The sequence below is a fragment of the Taurulus bubalis genome (assembly GCF_910589615.1).
Source record: "Taurulus bubalis genome assembly, chromosome: 6".
Classification (NCBI taxonomy): Eukaryota; Metazoa; Chordata; class Actinopteri; order Perciformes; family Cottidae; genus Taurulus; species Taurulus bubalis.
The window spans coordinates 23,683,015-23,702,800 of record NC_136594.1 but is presented as its reverse complement, the minus strand read 5'-3'; the positions used below and the strand labels follow the sequence as shown (position 1 = coordinate 23,702,800).

The window sequence follows — 19,786 nt, the reverse complement described above, 5'->3', positions numbered from 1 at the left end:
GAAACGAGCCACGGTGCTCGTTCCTTCTACCAACAATGAGCTGCTGGCTTCACATATTACAAAAGTACAAAGTACACGGATATAAAACTAAGTCATTAATAAATACATGGACAAATGCCTGTACTTTCGGGTAAATGGTTAAGGTACGCCGTTAACAGGTTACGCTTGCGCATGCGCGATTTGACGCGACGCCGTGAGCTCCGTGAGCTCGTCTTTTCTTGCTGTTGCGTTTCTCAAAATAAAAAAACAGATCTAAGCTCAATATTGAGCATGAATTTAGAGAGGCCGTATCAAATCTACAACCCCGTTTATAACATATGTGTCGAGGAAAGCAGGTCACTGCAGCCACTAATACTGGTATGGCCTGATGCTCACATATCTGCACTCATTCTGTTTTGTTTGGCAAAAAAAATTAAAAGCTTATTGTTTTCCACAATGAGCTATTTAGTAGTAACTAAATATGAGTAATTTTTTGCACAGATAGAACTTGCACAAAACATTGTCTGATGGGGCAATCTGATTTACTTGAAAGTGATTGCAATTTTCTTTATTCTGTTATTTATAAAAGCACAGATGAGTCACACAATTATGTTATTTACAGAAAAAGTTTGAGAACCACAGCTTTAAGTGTTTGTGTCGACGTTGCCGCCGCCGCCTATTTTGCACTATTACAATACTTATATGCAACTAGTTATCATGTCTTCCGCTCCATGAAACGCATGTTAATGCTCAGTAGTACACATATGGTACTTTAATGTATTTGCATTGTAATAAAATGTGATCATTTTAAATGGGCATATATGCAGCTGAAACGGGTAGACTAGTGCATCCCACATTTTTCAACATAACATTTTAAAACATTATAGTCATTATGGCCTTTATAAAAAGGATTGTTTTGGGGGAGGTGGGGTAGTGCACTATAGGCCCCTGAGACGCGGCTTAAGAGTTGTCCTTAATAGAAAAAAAAACATTCCCCTTACATTACTTTTAAGTAGTTTTTAAACCAGTACTTTTACTTAAGTAAAAAGCTTGAGTTGATACTTCAACTTTTACAGAAGTATTTTTAAACCCTAGTATCTATACTTCTACTTGAGTAATGAATGTGAATCCTTTTGACACCTCTGTCCATTACTGTGCTAAATACAATTGTTGAGTGTGAAAAGTTGTGTCAGAAGGTTATAGAAATTGTAATCCCATGTCAGAAAGAAGTGGCGGTTATTCAAGCATCCGACTAGCAGTTAAGAAGTCTCCTGCTGCCACGCTGACGGTAGGATCAATGAGGTCATAGTAGGTGAGAGGAGAGGAACCAGAGACAAACACTCCTGGTAACTTACCTAGTCTGCAGCATTAGAATTCAATTATGAAAGCAACATGGAAATTATTAAAAAATTATTTAGTATTTGCTGCTTGGATGCTGATGATACAAAGCCAACCTGTGGCCATGTTAGTTTATCTGATCAGCAGGAATGAACCAACCGCTGCATCACGCTGCTGAGTGCAGCAATATTGACTTTAAGGAAAATAGTGTCATTGACCAGAGACTTCCCGACAATCCCACTATCTGACCAATTTTAATGACAAATAGAGGTGGTCCTCTCATTCAGAAAGTAGCCAATCGACTGTCTGCATTCTTGTTGATATAACCTGCTTGTGAAATATTACAAGCATGTTTACTGGAAGTTCATCTAAGAGTTCAATCTGACGGAAGGTTGAAGGAAATCATGCCTTGTTTAGTGCATGTGCAGGAGTCATGGCTAAAGATCTCCCTGGAGAATAAAAAGCAGTGTCTTCATGATGCATGTAAACCATAAATATTTTCACTGGGAAACTTGGCTTAAATGGCACAAATGAATGAGAGACAATAGTTTAAGAGAATAAACAGTATGCCTGCTTATACTTTGAGTGTCTTTCTTTTAAAAGCATATTAGTTATTTCAAACTCTGCGTAAATGAACGACATGAACACGACATGTCAAATAGCGTTCAGTAGAGGTAGTTAAGCTAATTTAAGTTCTGTAATATTGTTCAGGGGTTCCCGACCTCCGTAGAGTCACAAAATATATATGATGGGTTGAGATGATTAAGCTTAAAACATAGTGTTGGCTTTTCTTGGAGTTCAGGTGAAATATTGGATAATTGGAACTCTTTGGGTTTCAGCATGGGGAACAATTCAATTTTGGCAAAAAAGTTTGTATCACAATGAATGGAAAAATATCCCAAAGTTCAGATATTTCGCTCAAAACCATATGAACCTCATGGTAAATGAAGGGATCACCAACGTCAGGCTGCTAGCATGGCAAAAATAAATATTTTGTCAATTATTCACTTTACATCACGTTAAATAAATGGCACTTCAAAAGGATGTCCATTGCATTCATCACTTAATGTTAACTGAAGAAACTGAGTCAAGTTTCCCAGTGAAAATATTTATGGTTTTCATGCATCATGAAGACACTGCTTTTTATTCTCCAGGGAGATCTTTAGCCATGACTCCTGCACATGCACTAAACAAGGCATGATTTCCTTCAACCTTCCGTCAGATTGAACTCTTAGATGAACTTCCAGTAAACCTGCTTGTAATATTTCACAAGCAGGTTCTATCAACAAGAATGCAGACAGTCGATTGGCTACTTTCTGAATGAGAGGACCACCTCTATTTGTCATTAAAATTGGTCAGATAGTGGGATTGTCGGGAAGTCTCTGGTCAATGACACTATTTTCCTTAAAGTCAATATTGCTGCACTCAGCAGCGTGATGCAGCGGTTGGTTCATTCCTGCTGATCAGATAAACTAACATGGCCACAGGTTGGCTTTGTATCATCAGCATCCAAGCAGCAAATACATTTCCATGTTGCTTTCATAATTGAATTCTAATGCTGCAGACCTGAACTTCCATTTGGTCCGACTCTGCTGCTTGTATTAAACGGCAGCAATAGGAGGAGGAAGAGGGAGCCAGACTTGTCAAATGAGACCATCAAGTTGGCATATAAGTTACCAGGAGTGTTTGTCTCTGGTTCCTCTCCTCTCACCTACTATGACCTCATTGATCCTACCGTCAGCGTGGCAGCAGGAGACTTCTTAACTGCTAGTCGGATGCTTGAATAACCGCCACTTCTTTCTGACATGGGATTACAATTTCTATAACCTTCTGACACAACTTTTCACACTCAACAATTGTATTTAGCGCAGTAATGGAGGGGTCCAAGTATTTCACCTCACAATGTAAAGAAATGTTAATTATGTGACAAATAAACCCCACTTCATGCAGTGATTGGCGCCATCTGTTCTGAGGTGAGAAATGAGCCGGGGTTTGATCTTCTCTCTCATGCACCACAACGGGGTTCACACATTTGGTACACCTGTATCCCTCAGGATGAATATTAATAACTCTGGTGATCCCATAACCTAAGTTTGTGTCCAAAAAACAAAACCGCCTCAGCTCTACTGTGTTATGCGCTAATAAGCAAATGTTAGCATGCTAACATGCTACACTGAAATGGTGAACATGGTAAACATTGTACCTGCTTCACATCAGCATGTTAGCATGCCATTGTGCACATGATCAAGCCAGACTTAAAGCTGTAACTATTTCATTGTGCACACTGTTTTCCTCTGCGGTGTCTGAGGTCATGCTCAAATCAAGGAGAAGATGATTAGAGCTGTTTTGGAAGTCAGCTGTTTATTTGAATCCGGCACTTCAAGAATTGAAAAATGCTCCAGCCTGCGAGGTGCAGTCCTACTCAGCTTTGATATCGAAGAAGCTTTTCTAATGACGTCATTGGCATTATTAACAGGAACGGATGTGTCTGAGATAAATATTCCCAACAGTAGTAAATGTGCCAGTTAAGTAATACTCAACACACACTGATGGATACAATACAGACACCAACTTTATTAAAGCTGAGCATTTGCTGAAAATTAAATGCTTATGTTGTGTCACATTCTTTAAGGTATCAAACAGACACAATGTCACAGTTATGTACAACATGTAGCAAATCACTAAATGCAATATACAATATTAAAGACATATCCAAGATCCACCTGATATAACCAGACAATGTCATGTATATTGTCCTGTCTACTAATATGCAATATGGTTTAGGTTCAGGTCAAAATGATGGGTTTCAATCACATTTTAGTCGCATATTAGAAGCTTCAGGAATTCACTCCTTTTTCTAATATTAACTTTAAAGCTGCAGTGTGTTATTTGGTGCCCTTTGATTTGTTGACGAGTTCAAACTGATGCGAGTGTCCAAAATACAAATCAATAACTGTGTCAATGAATAATCTTGTGAAATGCAATTGACTGTATATAAGAGCTGGTCTTTCTCTAGTGCAGCACATGAATGCAGAGGCAACAGCTGACACTGAAAGAAGAGAAGACATTTCTACAGCAGGTTTGCTCTCAGCCTCTTCTTCGTCCTGTGGTGCCCTGCTGTCTTTGTAATTCATTGCAACTCTTGTGTTTTTCTCTCCTGATGCAGGCTATCAATCATCTTCATCGTCTGCACCATCTCCACCACGAGGATGCTGACTGTGTCTCTACTGGTGTGTGCCATGATGGCTCTGACTAGAGCTAATGATGACGGTGAGTCGTACGTTCTGTGTGTAGTATACTGCCTGTAAATATATTCAACTGTAGACCTATTCAGATGCTGTAAATATTCATATTTAGTACATATATATGTATATATAATAACAATAATAACAACAAAAAACTAGGATAGGCAAGATTGGAATCCGACTTTTTGTTATTTTTATTGTTAACAATATAAAATATATAATTCCATATAATTATATAATTTACATGGAAACAGAAAAAACTGTCAGAGAAAGACTTGACAGCTAAAGCAGAGAGATCAAGTGAAGAAGGGAGATTTGATCTCACCTCAACTGAAGCTAGAACTGAATGTACTAACTTGTTTTTTTCCATTTTATAATTTTTTATGAAATAACATAAAGATTAATTCGGTATGAATATTTTTTTCCCCACAAAACTAAACGAGACGCAGACCAAGCTAAGTGTGTGCTAACAGTAATCAGCATTAGTTTAGCAAAGTATTAGTAACTGCCATCACAGCTTTTGACTTCAGAAATTGGGCAGAACAAAGGAGACCAGTGCACATCTGATTGCATTGAGAATACAATGTGCACTTCACCAATCCTGTACACATTCATAAAGTCACAGAAAAAAAGAAAGCTGATTAATCGTCGTTCCCTCCGCTCTGACAATAAAAGGATTGAAAACTCCACATTTCTGATAAACAGACTCGGTGGCTACCTGTGATCAGACGTGTTACCCACTCTTCTGTTTTTTCTCAGGAACCCTCGACGCCACAGCGGCTCCAGTACTTCATGTAGACCCCCCCATGCATCATGTAGACCCCGCCATGCATCATGTAGACCCCGCCATGCATCATGTAGACCCCGGCATGCATCATGTACGCCCCCCCATGCTTCGTGACTCCCAGGGTGTATGTTCCGGCGGTTGGATTTCTTTTGAAGGACGCTGTTTCTTTCATGAGAAATCAAAGAAGACTTGGGCTCAAGCTGAGGTAGTCAGGATAATATAGATGTATGGATTCAGATTGCTTTTAAACTGTTCCGGTGGTATTGCCTTGCATAATTGATATCCTCTTGACTCATTTCCAGAAAAACTGCCAGATGAAGGGTGGACACCTTGCATCCCTCCTTAACCGGAAGCAGCATGCTTTCGTTAGGGATCATATAGTTAATGCAGTATGGATCGGAGGCTCTGATTGCCAAGAGGTAAAACATTGCATAATGGTGTTAGAAAGAAATTATTTTTGTATATCTATACTATTCTTTCCTTTCTGTTTTCTAGACAGGTGCTTGGTTCTGGATTGATGCTAGCCCCATGAATTATGCTTCCTGGTGTACCGCGAAACCTGATGATGCACTGGACATGTGCTGTATGCAGATGACTACTGGAGGTAAATCACAACACATTAGAGCATACTATTAAATGAGCAAAGGCAGTAGGGCTGTTTAGTACATTTGGTTCATCTTGAAATCAATTATCTCATAATTTCACATTTGAATCACTTTTGTTCTTCAGTTCATGTGTAGCTTTGGCCTCGTTATCCATGTCTTTATCTATGTAGTGATGAAGACAGTTTCAGGTTTAGGTTGGTGTGGCGCTGACTCACTTCTTGTGTTTTTGGTGTTTACAGATGACAAATGCTGGGATGACATGCCTTGTTCCGATCTCAATGAATCATTCTGTGTCCTGACATCCTAGTGAATCCTGAGCTGACACAGAGGCAATCCATCACACAAACACTTTAGTTGATTAAATTGTATTGTTTGATTGTGTGTGTTTGCATATTCATCTGTGTTCGTGTCAACAGACTCATGCCGAACCTGAAGGTTTAAAATCTCATATCACGTCTTTAATTCTTTGCTATTGTTGGAGCTGCCTGAAAGGATGAGACGGCAAGAGCTGGAAAGCTTCTGAGGGCTTTTAGGACGGAATTGAATGGTTATGAAAATGATGGTCTTTTTATGTATAATGTCAAATTAAAAGGCTGACACGTTGAAACAAACTGTTCTGTGAGTTTGTCAGAATTCTGTTCAGCTTTCTTCAAGTGAACACTTTTCGATCATCTATGTCACTGGTTCTCAAAGTACCTCGTACTCTGCACAAAGCATTTTTGGCTGTGCCATTACTGTCTGTTTTAAAATAGAATATATACAATTAAGTTTATAAACGTACACATATTTTATTCAATATTTAATAAATAACTATTTTTGAGGTTTTTTTGAATTTATGCTAATTTTAAATATATATTTGTAATATCTCACGTACACCCATTTGAGAACCACTGCCCTATATTAAGGAACAGTTATGGAATGATAAGTTAAAGATTAATGTGAATCCACATACTGACCACTTTCTCAACCCTTACGAGCTTGGGTTATGAAAGACAGATTTTAAATGACATTGTTTGATGAATCATGACAGTGTTACCAATTTACAACCATTTACAAAGAACAACTAAGCGAATTTTCATGCTAATGTTCATCAGGTGTAATGTCTAGTATGCTCACCGTTAGCCTGCTAGCATGCTAACAATTGCTAATGATCTGTAAACACAAAGACCAGCGGTGGCTGATGGGATGTCATGAGTTTTGCATGTAGCTCGTTCAACCGTTTCAAATGTCTGAGAAATTTATAAAAATAGCGGTGCAAGTTTTCAGGGGAGGCTGCATTAACGGCTATGAGAGCAATGCTATTCAATTTGTTAGATCACAATGTTTTAGTTTAGGAAACTTAATGATCTAAAAGCTGTAGAAACATCCCTTTGCTTCGTTAAACATTAGAAAGTGATCTCAAACATCAGTCAGGCGATTGCTCCAGACTAGTTGAGTGCAGGCCACACCAGAGGGTCGTCTAACAGTTCGATGCAGCTGTTCAAACCGATGTCAGACCCTAAACAGCAGCTAAACCAACAGAGTAACATAGCCATGACTCAGCAAGCAGCTACATGTTAAACCACAGAAAGTATGGAGACCTGCGTCTGACATGACAAAGACATTGCTAAAATACCAACACTTTTTAATTGGGTTCATTGTTTTTATTTCCCAATTCCTCGTTTTATTTTTCTAGTATTACTCACATCAGTAACATCATTTTAATGTCGTCTACACTTTGGGTGTGAACAGAAAGTTTTTATTTTTTTTAAATGCAGGTCCAAACACCATCGTTGACATTTTCTATTCATACTTTGGAGTCACCATTACCCGTGTTCAATTTGTGATCACGCATCGCGTTTCTATTTTGGCCACTAGACCTCAGGAGAGGTCGGTTCCTCACGCTGAGACTCCTAAACTAACGCTTCATGCGAGGCCAATATACTGTGTGTTTTTCTGGGAGAATAGAAATAAAACTGTATTTTGTTGTGCAACCCTGTGTACGGTGACGAATTAAACCTTGAACCTTGTATTGCAAGTGTGACTCAGCTATGTAATCAAATAAATGTGACAAAAAGATGCATAAGACCGATTTGATTGGAAAAGATGGTCGTTTTATTGGTCATGACAGGACATGTGAACAATTCTTCAGCATCTTGCTCCACCAGTGGTCTTCTCGCTGTCCAGGAACTTCCTGATGTCGTCCTTTTTGACCGTGGTGGCCTGTTAGACCGAGGCCGCTGAAAAGAAAAACATAAACATTACCACAATATGCTAAATTACTGAGGCCTGAATGACATGAGCACTATTAAAGACAACTTCTAGTCTCTCCAGAACACAAGTAAATACATCAGATTTTAGATCTAGTCGTTAGTCTTAAATGAAGAAATAAAACTCAAGTCAAAAACGCAACAAGCAATCTGAGGCAATAAACACACGACTGGGCAACAGTTAGTTAATTAATTAATTCCAGTGGAATCCATGTATTGTTTCACAAAAACTATGGTCACACATCAACTAAAAAAGGAAATCTAAATACAGATGGTCAACTTTCACGTAATGTGTTTTAATGTCCAGGGAAAGGAGGCATTCCTCCATTAACAACGGGAACACTGTTCTATACATCTGCCGTTTTCCTATTCCAGAAATTAGACTCAAGGCAGTCTCAGTTGTGAATTAATAATTACTATTTTTTTTTTTTTTTTAATACCAGGAAAATAATGGAACTCTATCGACAACACATTTATTAACTGTTTTAATTACAGTCTAATTAAATATTTGTTTGCATTGAAAAGGAAAAAGTGCAGAAATCTAACAGGAAAAAGCAATTAAAGAAAAGAAACATGTCGTTGTCTCAGACATCAGACTGACAAGGAACATGCAAAGATACAGAGAACGGGCTTCGAAGCATTGTCTGACCTCAACGAGTGCAGATGTAACTTTTACTTAGACGGGTCCACGACTGTTCCCTTCTCAGACACGTAGATACCGTCCAAGAACTTTCTGATATCCTTATTTTTGACTGTGGTGGCCTGTTGGATCAGAGCAGCTGGAACAGAGAGAAGTTGGGATGATGAGTAACACAATGATGACGGAGTAGGATCACGACAGTTGGGATGTTTTGGCTCTATATTTCTAGTTGGTAAGGATGTGATGGTAGTTAAGTCCACAGCATATGAAAAGATGAGCCCCTTTTAGGGGATCACAATGCATTTGGCAAAAAATCAAACATTAATGATCTGGTGTCAGGGAGGAAAGGTGCTTGCAATAATATGACGCCGACTGAAGAAAAAATAATAATGAAACTGAGGTACTGTGATAGTATATTTTGTACAATATGTTCCAATGTCGACAATAAAAAGGTGCTGACATCCTTCAGATTATAGATCTGAAGTCAGTGGGTTGCGAGGTATAACTGGGATGGAAAATATCCTTTTAGGTAGTTTTTTTTCTTTGTTTCAAATTATTTTTGTCACTTTAGTTCCAGTACTCACAACTCGGCACATAGGCAACTTTGACTTTGCGTTAATATTAAGCTAAATTGTTTTGGGAAGTTCAGTCTATTTTGAAACTGGAATTAACAAAATGTCACCACATACTGTACATTTCAAGTAAAAAAAATATTGCTACAATTTCCATCAATTACAAATCTATGAATGCACCTCAAATGGTAACGAGGAAGCTTCCTACCGACGGTATTATTACGTCAAGCTTCAAGGCAGCATCAATGGACTAAATTGATTATAAACAGGGATCCTGCTGAGGACATGACAAACAATCCAACATTTAGGTTGAGGAGAGTTTGAACAACCAGAAAGCAGAACGTGTGGGTGTGAACATGGGGAAGGACCTCAGCAGCGTGATGTGGAGAAAAGCTACTGTGCCACATATAACAGGTGGAGAGAAAAAGACGGCGTACCTGAGTTGGACACCAGCTCAATGTCGTTACCCTCCAGCACCAGCTCGTCCTTCTGGACAGTTGAGACTGCACAATTCACACCTGGGGAAGAGACGGAAAATATGATTTTAACATTCACAAAGGGATTAGATTACTGTCACACATTGGAACATTAACTGCATTACGGGTTAAAAACGGCTTCCCCTTTACAGCCCGCTGTAGGAAAAGATCATTGCATCAAAATGCCTCACATTTACCCAGAGATGGAGCTGCGGTACAAAGGTATTTGGCATTTCTGCGCAGAAATCACAGTAATTCGGTTCTCTGGACACCCGCCCCTAAACAAAATCTATATGGTGCTTAAATTAGCTCCCTCACTTAAGCCACATCTCAGAAACCTCTACAGGAAATAATTACAATATTCCCCAAAACTTGCAGCAGACTCACCTGCCCTCATTCTAACACGGCGGATGTACTTCTCTCCCAGGAAGTTCCTGATCTCCACCATAGCTCCAGTCTCCTGAATGACTACGTTGATTGGGAAATGGGCGTACACAGAACGCATTTTGTACCGGAAACCCTGCAGTCAGACAGAAGCGACAGAGACGATGAGTCGAGGCAAACTAAATATATTGTTCTCGCAACAATAACAAGCCAGGCAGAACAGAAACCATGACTACAAAACATACTAATCCCACCAGAAAGGCCGGGCACAGATATTTAAGCAGTTTGGCCCTGGTACAAGTTAGGCAACAACTCAAACATCATCAGACAGTCAACTGTCTTCTCACCAAAGTGACTCCCTTGATCATGTTCTGGACGTGACTGCAGATGGTGCGGACTGTGGCCAGCTCTTTTCTGTTTCCCCACCATTTATCCACGCGAAGCTGAGGAAGACAGTACGGCAATTCATGACTTTCACTGTCGGAAAACAAAAGCAACTCCAAGACGTCACTGACATCTCTGGGATATTGCTAACAACAACAGACGGACGATAACACAAATACAGTAAATGCCAGTTGCACCTACATTACAGGACCCTCAACAAATAGCAATAATAGCTGATCAACAGCATTGGGCTGGCCTTCCGAGTCAGTACAAGGTTATTGTTATTCAACTTACTTGTGATGACACAAGCAAAAAAAACCTTGCCAGTGCAGGGTTCATACACATTTTGACCAATGGATTTTCATGACTAAACATTTTGTGAAATCTCAGTGTAATACATGAAAGTGAGAATGTCAAAGCATACAGTATACCTTAAATGGCACAAATGAATGAGAGACAATAGTTTAAGAGAATAAACAGTATGCCTGCTTATATTTTGAGTGTCTTTCTTTTGAAAGCATATTAGTTATTTCAAACTCAGCGTAAATGAACGACATGAACACATGAATATAACATTTCTTTTGGGTTTTCATTTTTTTTTTTTCCCCCAAGGACTTTTTTTAGGCCTGAAAATAACCATCCATGACTTTTCCAGGTTTTCCATGCCCGTATGTACCCTGCAGTGGTATGAGAGCCTGCCTACACATTGCTGTTGCCGTATAGCACTCAAGTGTTTCCTAGTGGAACCGTGGGGCTCCTTACCTTCTTCTGTTTCTTGCCCAGCAGACTGAGCTCCAGGTTGATGTGGTTGAACTCCCTGACCAGTTTTCCGCGGGGCCCCTTGACGGTCACTGTCCGTCCCTTCAACCTCACCTCGACTGAGGCACAGAGAGAGAGAGAGAGAAAAGTTTAGAGGCCAGACTCCACACGAGTCGAGACGTTAAACACGGAGCAACAGGCGCCAGTCATGGGTGTCTTACCATTGTCGGGGATGTCGACAGTCTGACTGCTGAGAATGGTCTTCATTCTGTGGAAGAGAGGCAGTGAGTGTGTTTAATGCTCAGAAGCTTGTTTTGCGTCCCTCATGATATGTGACAGCTTTGCTCCTCAAGTTCGGGTCAAGGGGCTGCGTAACATTCGACGTTGACCCGCCATGTTACACATCTCACTACTACGGGACAATGTCCGGTTTCACGTGAAAACACGGCCCCCGTAGCGAGCAGCCACACTGCGTCCTCACTCAGCTAGCTAGATAGTTAGCTAGCTAGCATCTGTGCTAATGCCAACGGAGCGCTCCGTCACATGTGTAACACAGCAGGAATACTTCTGCTCCATAGCAACGGGATTAGAGGCTGTTGCCACAAGAATACGTGAAAGTATTTAATAAAAGATAGTATTGCCATGCAACGGCGCTGAGCACGGAGACCCGGCGCTAGAGAGCCAGGCCTCAGGCAGACAGCGGGACGTTAACCGATGGGGAAAACAATTAACATATTTCTCAACAAACCTAAAGTAAAAAGGCAAAAATACAGCTTATGTAGTGCACTACAATAATGTCCGCATCTGGTAGTATACAATTCAGCCCCAAAACGCGCTTAATTGACACAGATGGAGTTAGATGAAACCCACGGAACAGTTTCTCAGCTATCCTCACCTCGTCGGTAAAAGAGGAAAGGGGGAAGGAAGGACGTCACGACGCAAATGTAGAGCACGCACGTGACGTCACGACGCAAATGTAGCGCACGTACGTGCCGTCTCAGGCATTATAAAACAATCGCAGAACCTCATCATTAGTTTCATGGTGTATGTCGGTTGTAGTTATAACACAAATGTACAGTTAGCAACACACTGTAGCTGTACAATTGGGAACAAATATAGACAACCAACATACAGACGTTGCTTTAAAATCAATATGTTCGCAATATTTCCTTCCATTTAGCTCTGCCGCATTCACGTCCTTTTATAAAGATCGAAATTACATGCCGATGAAAGGGAAAAACCTTTCACTACAGCTCTCTATAGATGTTGGGTCTTATTTGCATAAAATAGTTTTTTTCATCCTCAATTAACGTGTTAAATAAAGTTTGGATAATTTTTTTCTTCAGAAATTAAACTTGGTTAGCGCATTCAACCGGTGTGTTGGAACCGACCCATGAATGCAGCCTTTTCTTCCCACTATGTGTACGCCACGTGAATGCAGCACTAGACCAAAGCAGCCGCTCGTCGAGGTTTGTTGCCATTGCCAATGACAGTCGCCTGCTAGCTAAAGTCATGGCGCTGCTCAAACACAGTTGCTGTGTTGCTGGCCGTTTTTCCGCAAACCAGCTACGACTGAGTCCCAGATGCGTCCCGCATGTGAGTATTTCCACTGCTCGAATATTCTCCAAGTCACAAACACCGACGCTTCTGGGTCATCTATTTACGGCCATCGTGAGCTGAAAGCCTGGCCGCGGGCCTCGGTGGACATATGTGTTGTAACCAAGCCGTCTTGACAACAAGGCAGTGTATAACTCTCCGAAGAAGTGACTTGTTATATGGACTCGTAAACAACCCCGTAGGCTCTGCACCTAAACATCTCGGATCTTCCTCTGCAGATTTACACCAGGAGTCTGACAACTGTGGCGAAAACCTCCCCGCACCTGACTGACAGAAAGAAAGAGCTGCTGAGTGACGACGGGCCCGATCTACAAGACTTCATTTCAGGGGATTTATCGGAGAAGAGCAAGTGGGAAGAGTACAGAGGCACCCTGAAGAGAGAGAAGGGAGAGAGGTGAGGCGGCAGCGATACTGGGGGAAACAAGGGGAATGAAAATGGGAATTCTTAGTTCTCCGTTATCTGTGAGTGCAGAGGGTTATCAGATCAGACCCAAGCACTCCTCCACGAGACAAGTGCGGAAATTAATCACGCGCACCTCTCTTGTCAAACACTGCTGGGACTCTGCGTGTACATGGATCCCTTATGGACCCCGTTAAATCCCTTGAACCTGGATTGGTTCTCGATCACCAGGAAGTGTTTGTGTTGCCATTGGTTGGGTCACGTGCAACTTGTTGGTGGAAGAAGCAAGTGTTGTGAATGATTCATACCAGGTTTATAGTTAAAGTATATTTTCAGCATTACTGTTGTGAATATAAGTGTTTTTATATTGTAGTATTAAATTAAGTCCATTTAAATCAGCTTTATTGGCTAAATATGTGACCATATACAAGGAATTTTACTTGTTATAAGTTGCTCTCGATATACTGAGCAGTAATGGGTCTGGATATTTCATGTCTCGATATTCATATGTATCACATTATAGCATGTTTGCGGCTAATTCAGGAAATATGTAGTCTACATGAAATAGCCACATGGTAATGCATACTCTGTGTGTGTGTGTGTGTGTGTGTGTGTGTGTGTGTGTGTGTGTGTGTGTGTGTGTGTATATATAGTTTGTTGATCACATTGAATTGAGCGGTAATGTAAAGCGCTGTGTAAAAACAAAAGCACAATCTTCAAATGGTATTCCCTCAAAATATCTATCGGTGTGTCTCGTTATCAATTCAGATGACCCAATAGTGTATCAAGATATTTCAATATAAGATTCATCACAATAGGAAAGAAGACATGTTCATAACATAAACGACTATTGTGTACATAGAAGTAGGTTAAAATAGAGATGTCTGTATTATAACAATGTATATAAAGAGCAGTAATGAACAACACAATATTCAGTAGGACTGCTCTCAGGTTTTATGAACATACAAGATTTCTGATTCATAAAAAAACCCAATTGATTTTCGTTAACATTATTTTTTAACTTTGTTCCTGTATGTGTGTCTTTCTTCATCCACTCCACAGAGACGAGACCTCTCTTGCACATTCACTGAACGTCTCTGCTGATGTTTTCATAATTTCTTTTTGTGACAGGCTGCGGCTTCCTCCATGGCTGAAGACGGAGATCCCCATCGGGAAAAACTTCAACCGGCTGAAGAACACGCTGAGAGACCTCAACCTGCACACAGTAAGTAGAGTGTAAACGGGTGACAAGTTAAAGGGAACAATGTTTTTGTATTTATTCTTTATAGTTTTCAACAAATGTTCTTCATACTGATGACCATTAGATTACAATTGTTTGATCATTTTTAACTTAATAATACTCAAACTCTGCGAAGTGGGCGGATCCAAAGGTCTGGACCCGGGCAAGCAGTATTTAGCTAAAAGGAAAACAAAGTCTGTCACTGATATCTTGAGACTGTATTTTTCAGAAAGAGCTCGGGCTGGAGTGGTTATAGTGAGTTTTTACCATGAAGACTAAGCTATCTGATCCAGTCCGGTGACCCTGTGTCACTTGCTGTGCATTTGAGGACTTTGTTTGTGTGTTTTTCCTCAGGTGTGTGAGGAGGCCAGATGTCCTAACATCGGGGAATGCTGGGGAGGAGGAGAATACGCCACAGCCACCGCCACCATCATGGTTAGTCTCCCGGCACACGGGTCTAGAGTTTTACTGACAGTCATAGAAAAGTGGAAGCACACATTTTTGACCCCCACAAAAAAATAAGCACTTTGACACTTGTTGGCCCTCTCTGTATGTAGCTGATGGGGGACACGTGTACCCGCGGCTGCAGGTTCTGCTCCATAAAGACGGCCCGCCGGCCTCCGCCTCTGGACCCAGACGAGCCCTACAATACGGCCAAAGCCATCGCCGCCTGGGGGCTGGACTACGTGGTTCTCACCTCAGTCGACAGAGATGGTAACGGCTCCCCAACTCAATGCGACGTTACAAGTTTAAGTTTTACAAGGAGAAAAGGAACCCGCTCTTGTTTTTCTATGACTTTAACAACACACACACACACACACACACACACACACACACACACACACACACACACACACACACATGTAAACATCCACATTAAACGCGTTTCACGGCCCTTTCCAAACATACCGTGCTTTGTTTCCCCAAATGCAACTTATAAATCAGCAAAAATACTAAATAGGTTTTCAAAACAATATTATTCATACAGTGATGCCCTGTATGGTCACATCTTTTTCTTTTGCAGATATTGCTGACGGAGGTGCAGATCACTTTGCTAAAACCGTCTCCAACCTGAAGGGGAGGTATAATCTCCCGTCACTTCCAGATTCATCGAGTGTTTATAGCTTAACATTGGTGCAAAATTAATAAATAAGCATTTTTGCCATCCTCATCTCAGGGACTCTCGGATCCTTGTCGAGTGTCTGACCCCTGATTTTCGCGGTGACTTAGCTGCAGTGGAGAAGATCGCCCTGTCGGGGTTGGATGTGTATGCCCACAACGTGGAGACGGTGCGAGAGCTGCAAAGGTACTGCTTAGATTACCAAGGTTTTTGAATCATTAGAACGTCTTCAGGGGTACAATAAGAACATTTCAGACAGCAAACTTGTCATTTTGCCCTTTGCACAAAAGGGAACATGTGTTTACGAGGATATGCAATATAAAAATGTGTTATATTTGGGCTTTTATCTGGCAAAGTTTTCAAGTCGCCAACCTCTCGTTCAAAATAAAAATGTATTTAAATAAATAATACATTATTTCAATCTTTTTTTGTATGTAAATTATTGTTTGAATATTATTAATAAAAACACAGCCTCCAGGTTGTGCATGCTGGCTGTCAAGAATAATTTAGTTTATGGTTTTACTCAGTCATAGGCAGGAGGACAGTAATACACACACTGACCAGCAGGGGGCACAACAGATCCAGTTCGGCTCGGATAAATAGTGTAAACACAGGAAAGACACACTGTAGACGTTTAAAGGTTAATTGTTTATGGTAATCTGTTTGTATATTGAAGCTTTTTATTCATTTGAAGTGCTCATGTTCTGTCGGTAGGTTTGTCCGTGACCCCAGAGCGAACATTGACCAGTCCCTGAGTGTCCTGAGGCACGCTAAAAAGGTCAAGCCCACCCTGCTCACCAAGACTTCCATCATGCTGGGGCTCGGCGAGACGGACCAACAGATCCTCGACACCTTGACCGGTGTGTACACGTAGATAAGACTCCGACGCAAAGCACAGCAATGTCCTAATGCACGCTGTTCTGCTGATGTTGCAGAGTTGCGAGAGGCAGGAGTGGACTGTCTCACGCTGGGCCAGTACATGCAGCCCACGAAGCGCCACCTAAAGGTGAGCAAGTCACACTTCGCCCGTGTACTAAGGCAACGGCACGGCAAGAAAAATGGCTATTTGGTTAAGTTAAAGCACGCTGTGACGACGTGTGTTTGGGTTTAGGTGGAGGAATACGTCACTCCGGAGAGGTTCGCCCACTGGGAGAAAGTTGGGAGTGACATGGGCTTCGCCTACACAGCCAGCGGGCCACTGGTGCGGTCCTCCTACAAAGCAGGTGAGAAGCACGCGCCATCTTAAACAGTTCATGGATGGGCATTTATTTAAAGTCCATTTCATTCAATTCAATTCAATTCAATCTCCAGCTGTAGTTAAAACTCCGCTTGAAGAGGGTTTCCAGACTCATTCTAGAGTCTAATATGTTCCTCTCTGTGGAAGTCTGATTTCAAAAGGAGTGCAGTCTGTGGCTATAACTTTAAAACATCTCTTACGCGCTTAGAAATTAGGAACAATTCACGCAAAGGTAAGAGTGGAGTTTGCTAGGAATATTAACTGTCACCGACTCTTATCAATTCATCACACCACACTTTAGCCCATTTACTAGTAATATATAAAGTGTCTCATGCGGAGTATTCAACAAGACTAAGCACACCCTCTGCGAGCTACTGATACTAAAGTTACACATTTCATGTTCTGGTTCATTTTACCGGAACAATGCAACTTTGCGTTCGAGGAGACAAATGCAAGCAGAGATTTAAAAAAATGCAAAAAAGCCCTTTATAACTTTAGACCACTTCCTTTTAAATCTAATCTGAAGTTAGAGATACATTGGCTCATGAATGTGATTTGAGGTTAGCTCATAAAAGAGATTTTGAAGGGCTTTAATTTTGAGATCCTGCATCAGAATTTCCTGATTATCCCTGAGTGACAGCCCAATTACTTACACACTTCATAAACGTTGTAGTTTTGCACTTTTATTATTGTATTTTATTATGATTTAGTGTTATATGTGACTCTCTCTCTACCACAACAAAATGTCCTCTTTGGGATGAATAACATATATATATATCCTATCATATCCAAAATTGTGTGCTATTAATCTGAAGATAAATTATCTTGTAACTATGGACCATTTCCATTGAACTCTAATCTGAAATTAGAAGGAAATTGGCTCATGAATGAGATATTAAAGGGCTTTTATTCTGAAATTCACAACATACTGTCCTGATAGGTGGTCTGCTATTAATCCCAAGTGAAACTAGTCCCTTAGTGTAACTTTCTGAATTTGATGTAGTGTCCTTGTCATTTTTAAGTCATGTTGGTCTTGGAAATATAATCTTTTATTTATATATTTGACTAAGTATTCACACAGTGGGAACTCCATTTTTCCTTGAAATAGTTTGCATGCCGTAATCATGTTATCATTCATTACATTTAGAATTCTTAATTTATTTATGTTTTCAAGTATTTATCTATTATTGACTGACTTATTGAATAAATGTCACATGTCCTCTCACGTTAACCGGAACAACGCTCTTATTTTGAAGTCAGTTCTCACGTGCTCTTACCGTAATGCTAGTAGTTAGTACACACGCATACCGCAGAACAAAGTGGAGGGTTTTCAAAGTGGAGGCTGACTAGAAATTAGGAGAATGTTGAAATAATTATTTTATTTCTCGTGGACTTTCAACGGTAAAAATCTGTCACCTTTTCTCCAGGATGCCGGGGGTCCTGTCAGTCAATTCACCCAAATTTGGGGGGAATATACTTTCTCACTTACAGTACATTCATTGGCATCTAAACATGCAGGTGGTTTTGGTTCGAGATGGCTGTTTCTAAGACAATGTTTGAGACGACAAATTTAGTTTGTGCTAAAATGCTACATTCAGTAGATGATGATCATCATCCAGTTCATTGCAACTGATTCAGTGATACCTTTTTAGCTTTTACATTTTTTTTAAACATTTCCACTACTTTGAAGTTTGAGACCTCAAAACATCTCAAATTAAAACAAAAATAATGAGAATATCTATTTTTTTTAAATTTGGGTGAATTCGCCCTTTAAATTCTTAAGCACAGATCAAGGTCTTCAATTCACGCGGAACCAAAATAGGTTGTGATCACTGCTCGCAGCCAACCAGTGCTATATTGAGAAAATATCAATTAATATAAAATGTAAGAGAGGCAAGGTAAATGTATTTGTTCATAAGGGCCAGCGAGAATACATATATTTTTTTAAAGTGTCTTTTCTCCCGACAGGCGAGTTCTTTCTGAAGACCCTACTGAAGAAGAGGAAGGCAGAAGTGCCTGTCGCCGAATGAAACACACAGAACCGGTAGCTTCTTCCCTTTAGTCCCGAACCCGACAACTATACGCCGTTAGTGACCGCTTTACTCCTCCTGCCGTACTATCATGCATCGCTGCAATCTGCAGCACGGGCAACACTTGCAACCTTTATACGAGTAGTAACAAAAAAAAGAAGGCAGGTGACGTTAACTTGTGTAAGTACAGCGACAATCTGTCCCTTTTCAACGCCACTCCTCCTCCACAGTTCACCGGTCGCAGCTCTGAGGAACAAACGCTTCAGGGAGAGATCAAAGAGCGCAGGTAGCGGCCTGCAGGTTTGTAGATAAAATGGGTGCGACCCCTAAATCACAGCTAGCACGAGCTCCCTCCCCTTCAGGGGCCGTGGACTTCAGGCAGGAAGCTGCTGATCTTTGACCGCGCGCTCCGTTCATGAACTCTTTGGGCTGCTGGTTCAAAACTGATTTAATGAAGCTCTGAAGTTGAAAAAATTGCAGTTTGAGCCTCAAATTTGCCTTTTTCTGTCATACTTTGGACATACTTTTGATATCTGTATCTGATAAAGAGCAAATTTGGGCTCAAACTACTTTTTTCTGACCAAGAAAAACTATTTCAACTTTACACTTTGACAAGAAAGATGTGCGTTTATTTTCTGCACCGACTGTTGGGACGGAACAAATCTTTAAAATGTACATTTGTATTTAAAGAATAAACATTTGTCAGTGAATGTTTCCCGTTTTT

At 40.6% G+C, this 19,786-nt stretch overlaps 2 protein-coding genes across 2 annotated transcripts; one reads left to right on the top strand and one right to left on the bottom strand.

The window, feature by feature from the left end:
* Positions 1–8,020: 8,020 nt before the first annotated feature.
* On the bottom strand, positions 8,021–11,777 carry rpl9 (ribosomal protein L9). The gene is made up of 7 exons (XM_079219811.1): positions 11,640–11,777; positions 11,422–11,537; positions 10,623–10,718; positions 10,279–10,411; positions 9,853–9,933; positions 8,853–8,982; positions 8,021–8,173 (listed from the first exon to the last, which is right to left on the bottom strand). The coding sequence occupies exons 1-6, from the start codon at positions 11,683–11,685 to the stop codon at positions 8,876–8,878; spliced, it is 579 nt and encodes a 192-aa protein (XP_079075937.1). The 5' UTR covers positions 11,686–11,777; the 3' UTR covers positions 8,021–8,173; positions 8,853–8,875.
* A 1,129-nt stretch (positions 11,778–12,906) lies between these two features.
* Positions 12,907–19,776, top strand: lias (lipoic acid synthetase). Its single transcript, XM_079219810.1, has 11 exons — positions 12,907–13,014; positions 13,254–13,429; positions 14,567–14,660; positions 15,030–15,110; positions 15,233–15,389; positions 15,700–15,757; positions 15,853–15,981; positions 16,510–16,655; positions 16,731–16,801; positions 16,907–17,018; positions 19,001–19,776. The coding sequence occupies exons 1-11, from the start codon at positions 12,931–12,933 to the stop codon at positions 19,060–19,062; spliced, it is 1,170 nt and encodes a 389-aa protein (XP_079075936.1). The 5' UTR covers positions 12,907–12,930; the 3' UTR covers positions 19,063–19,776.
* The last annotated feature ends 10 nt before the right edge of the window (positions 19,777–19,786 follow it).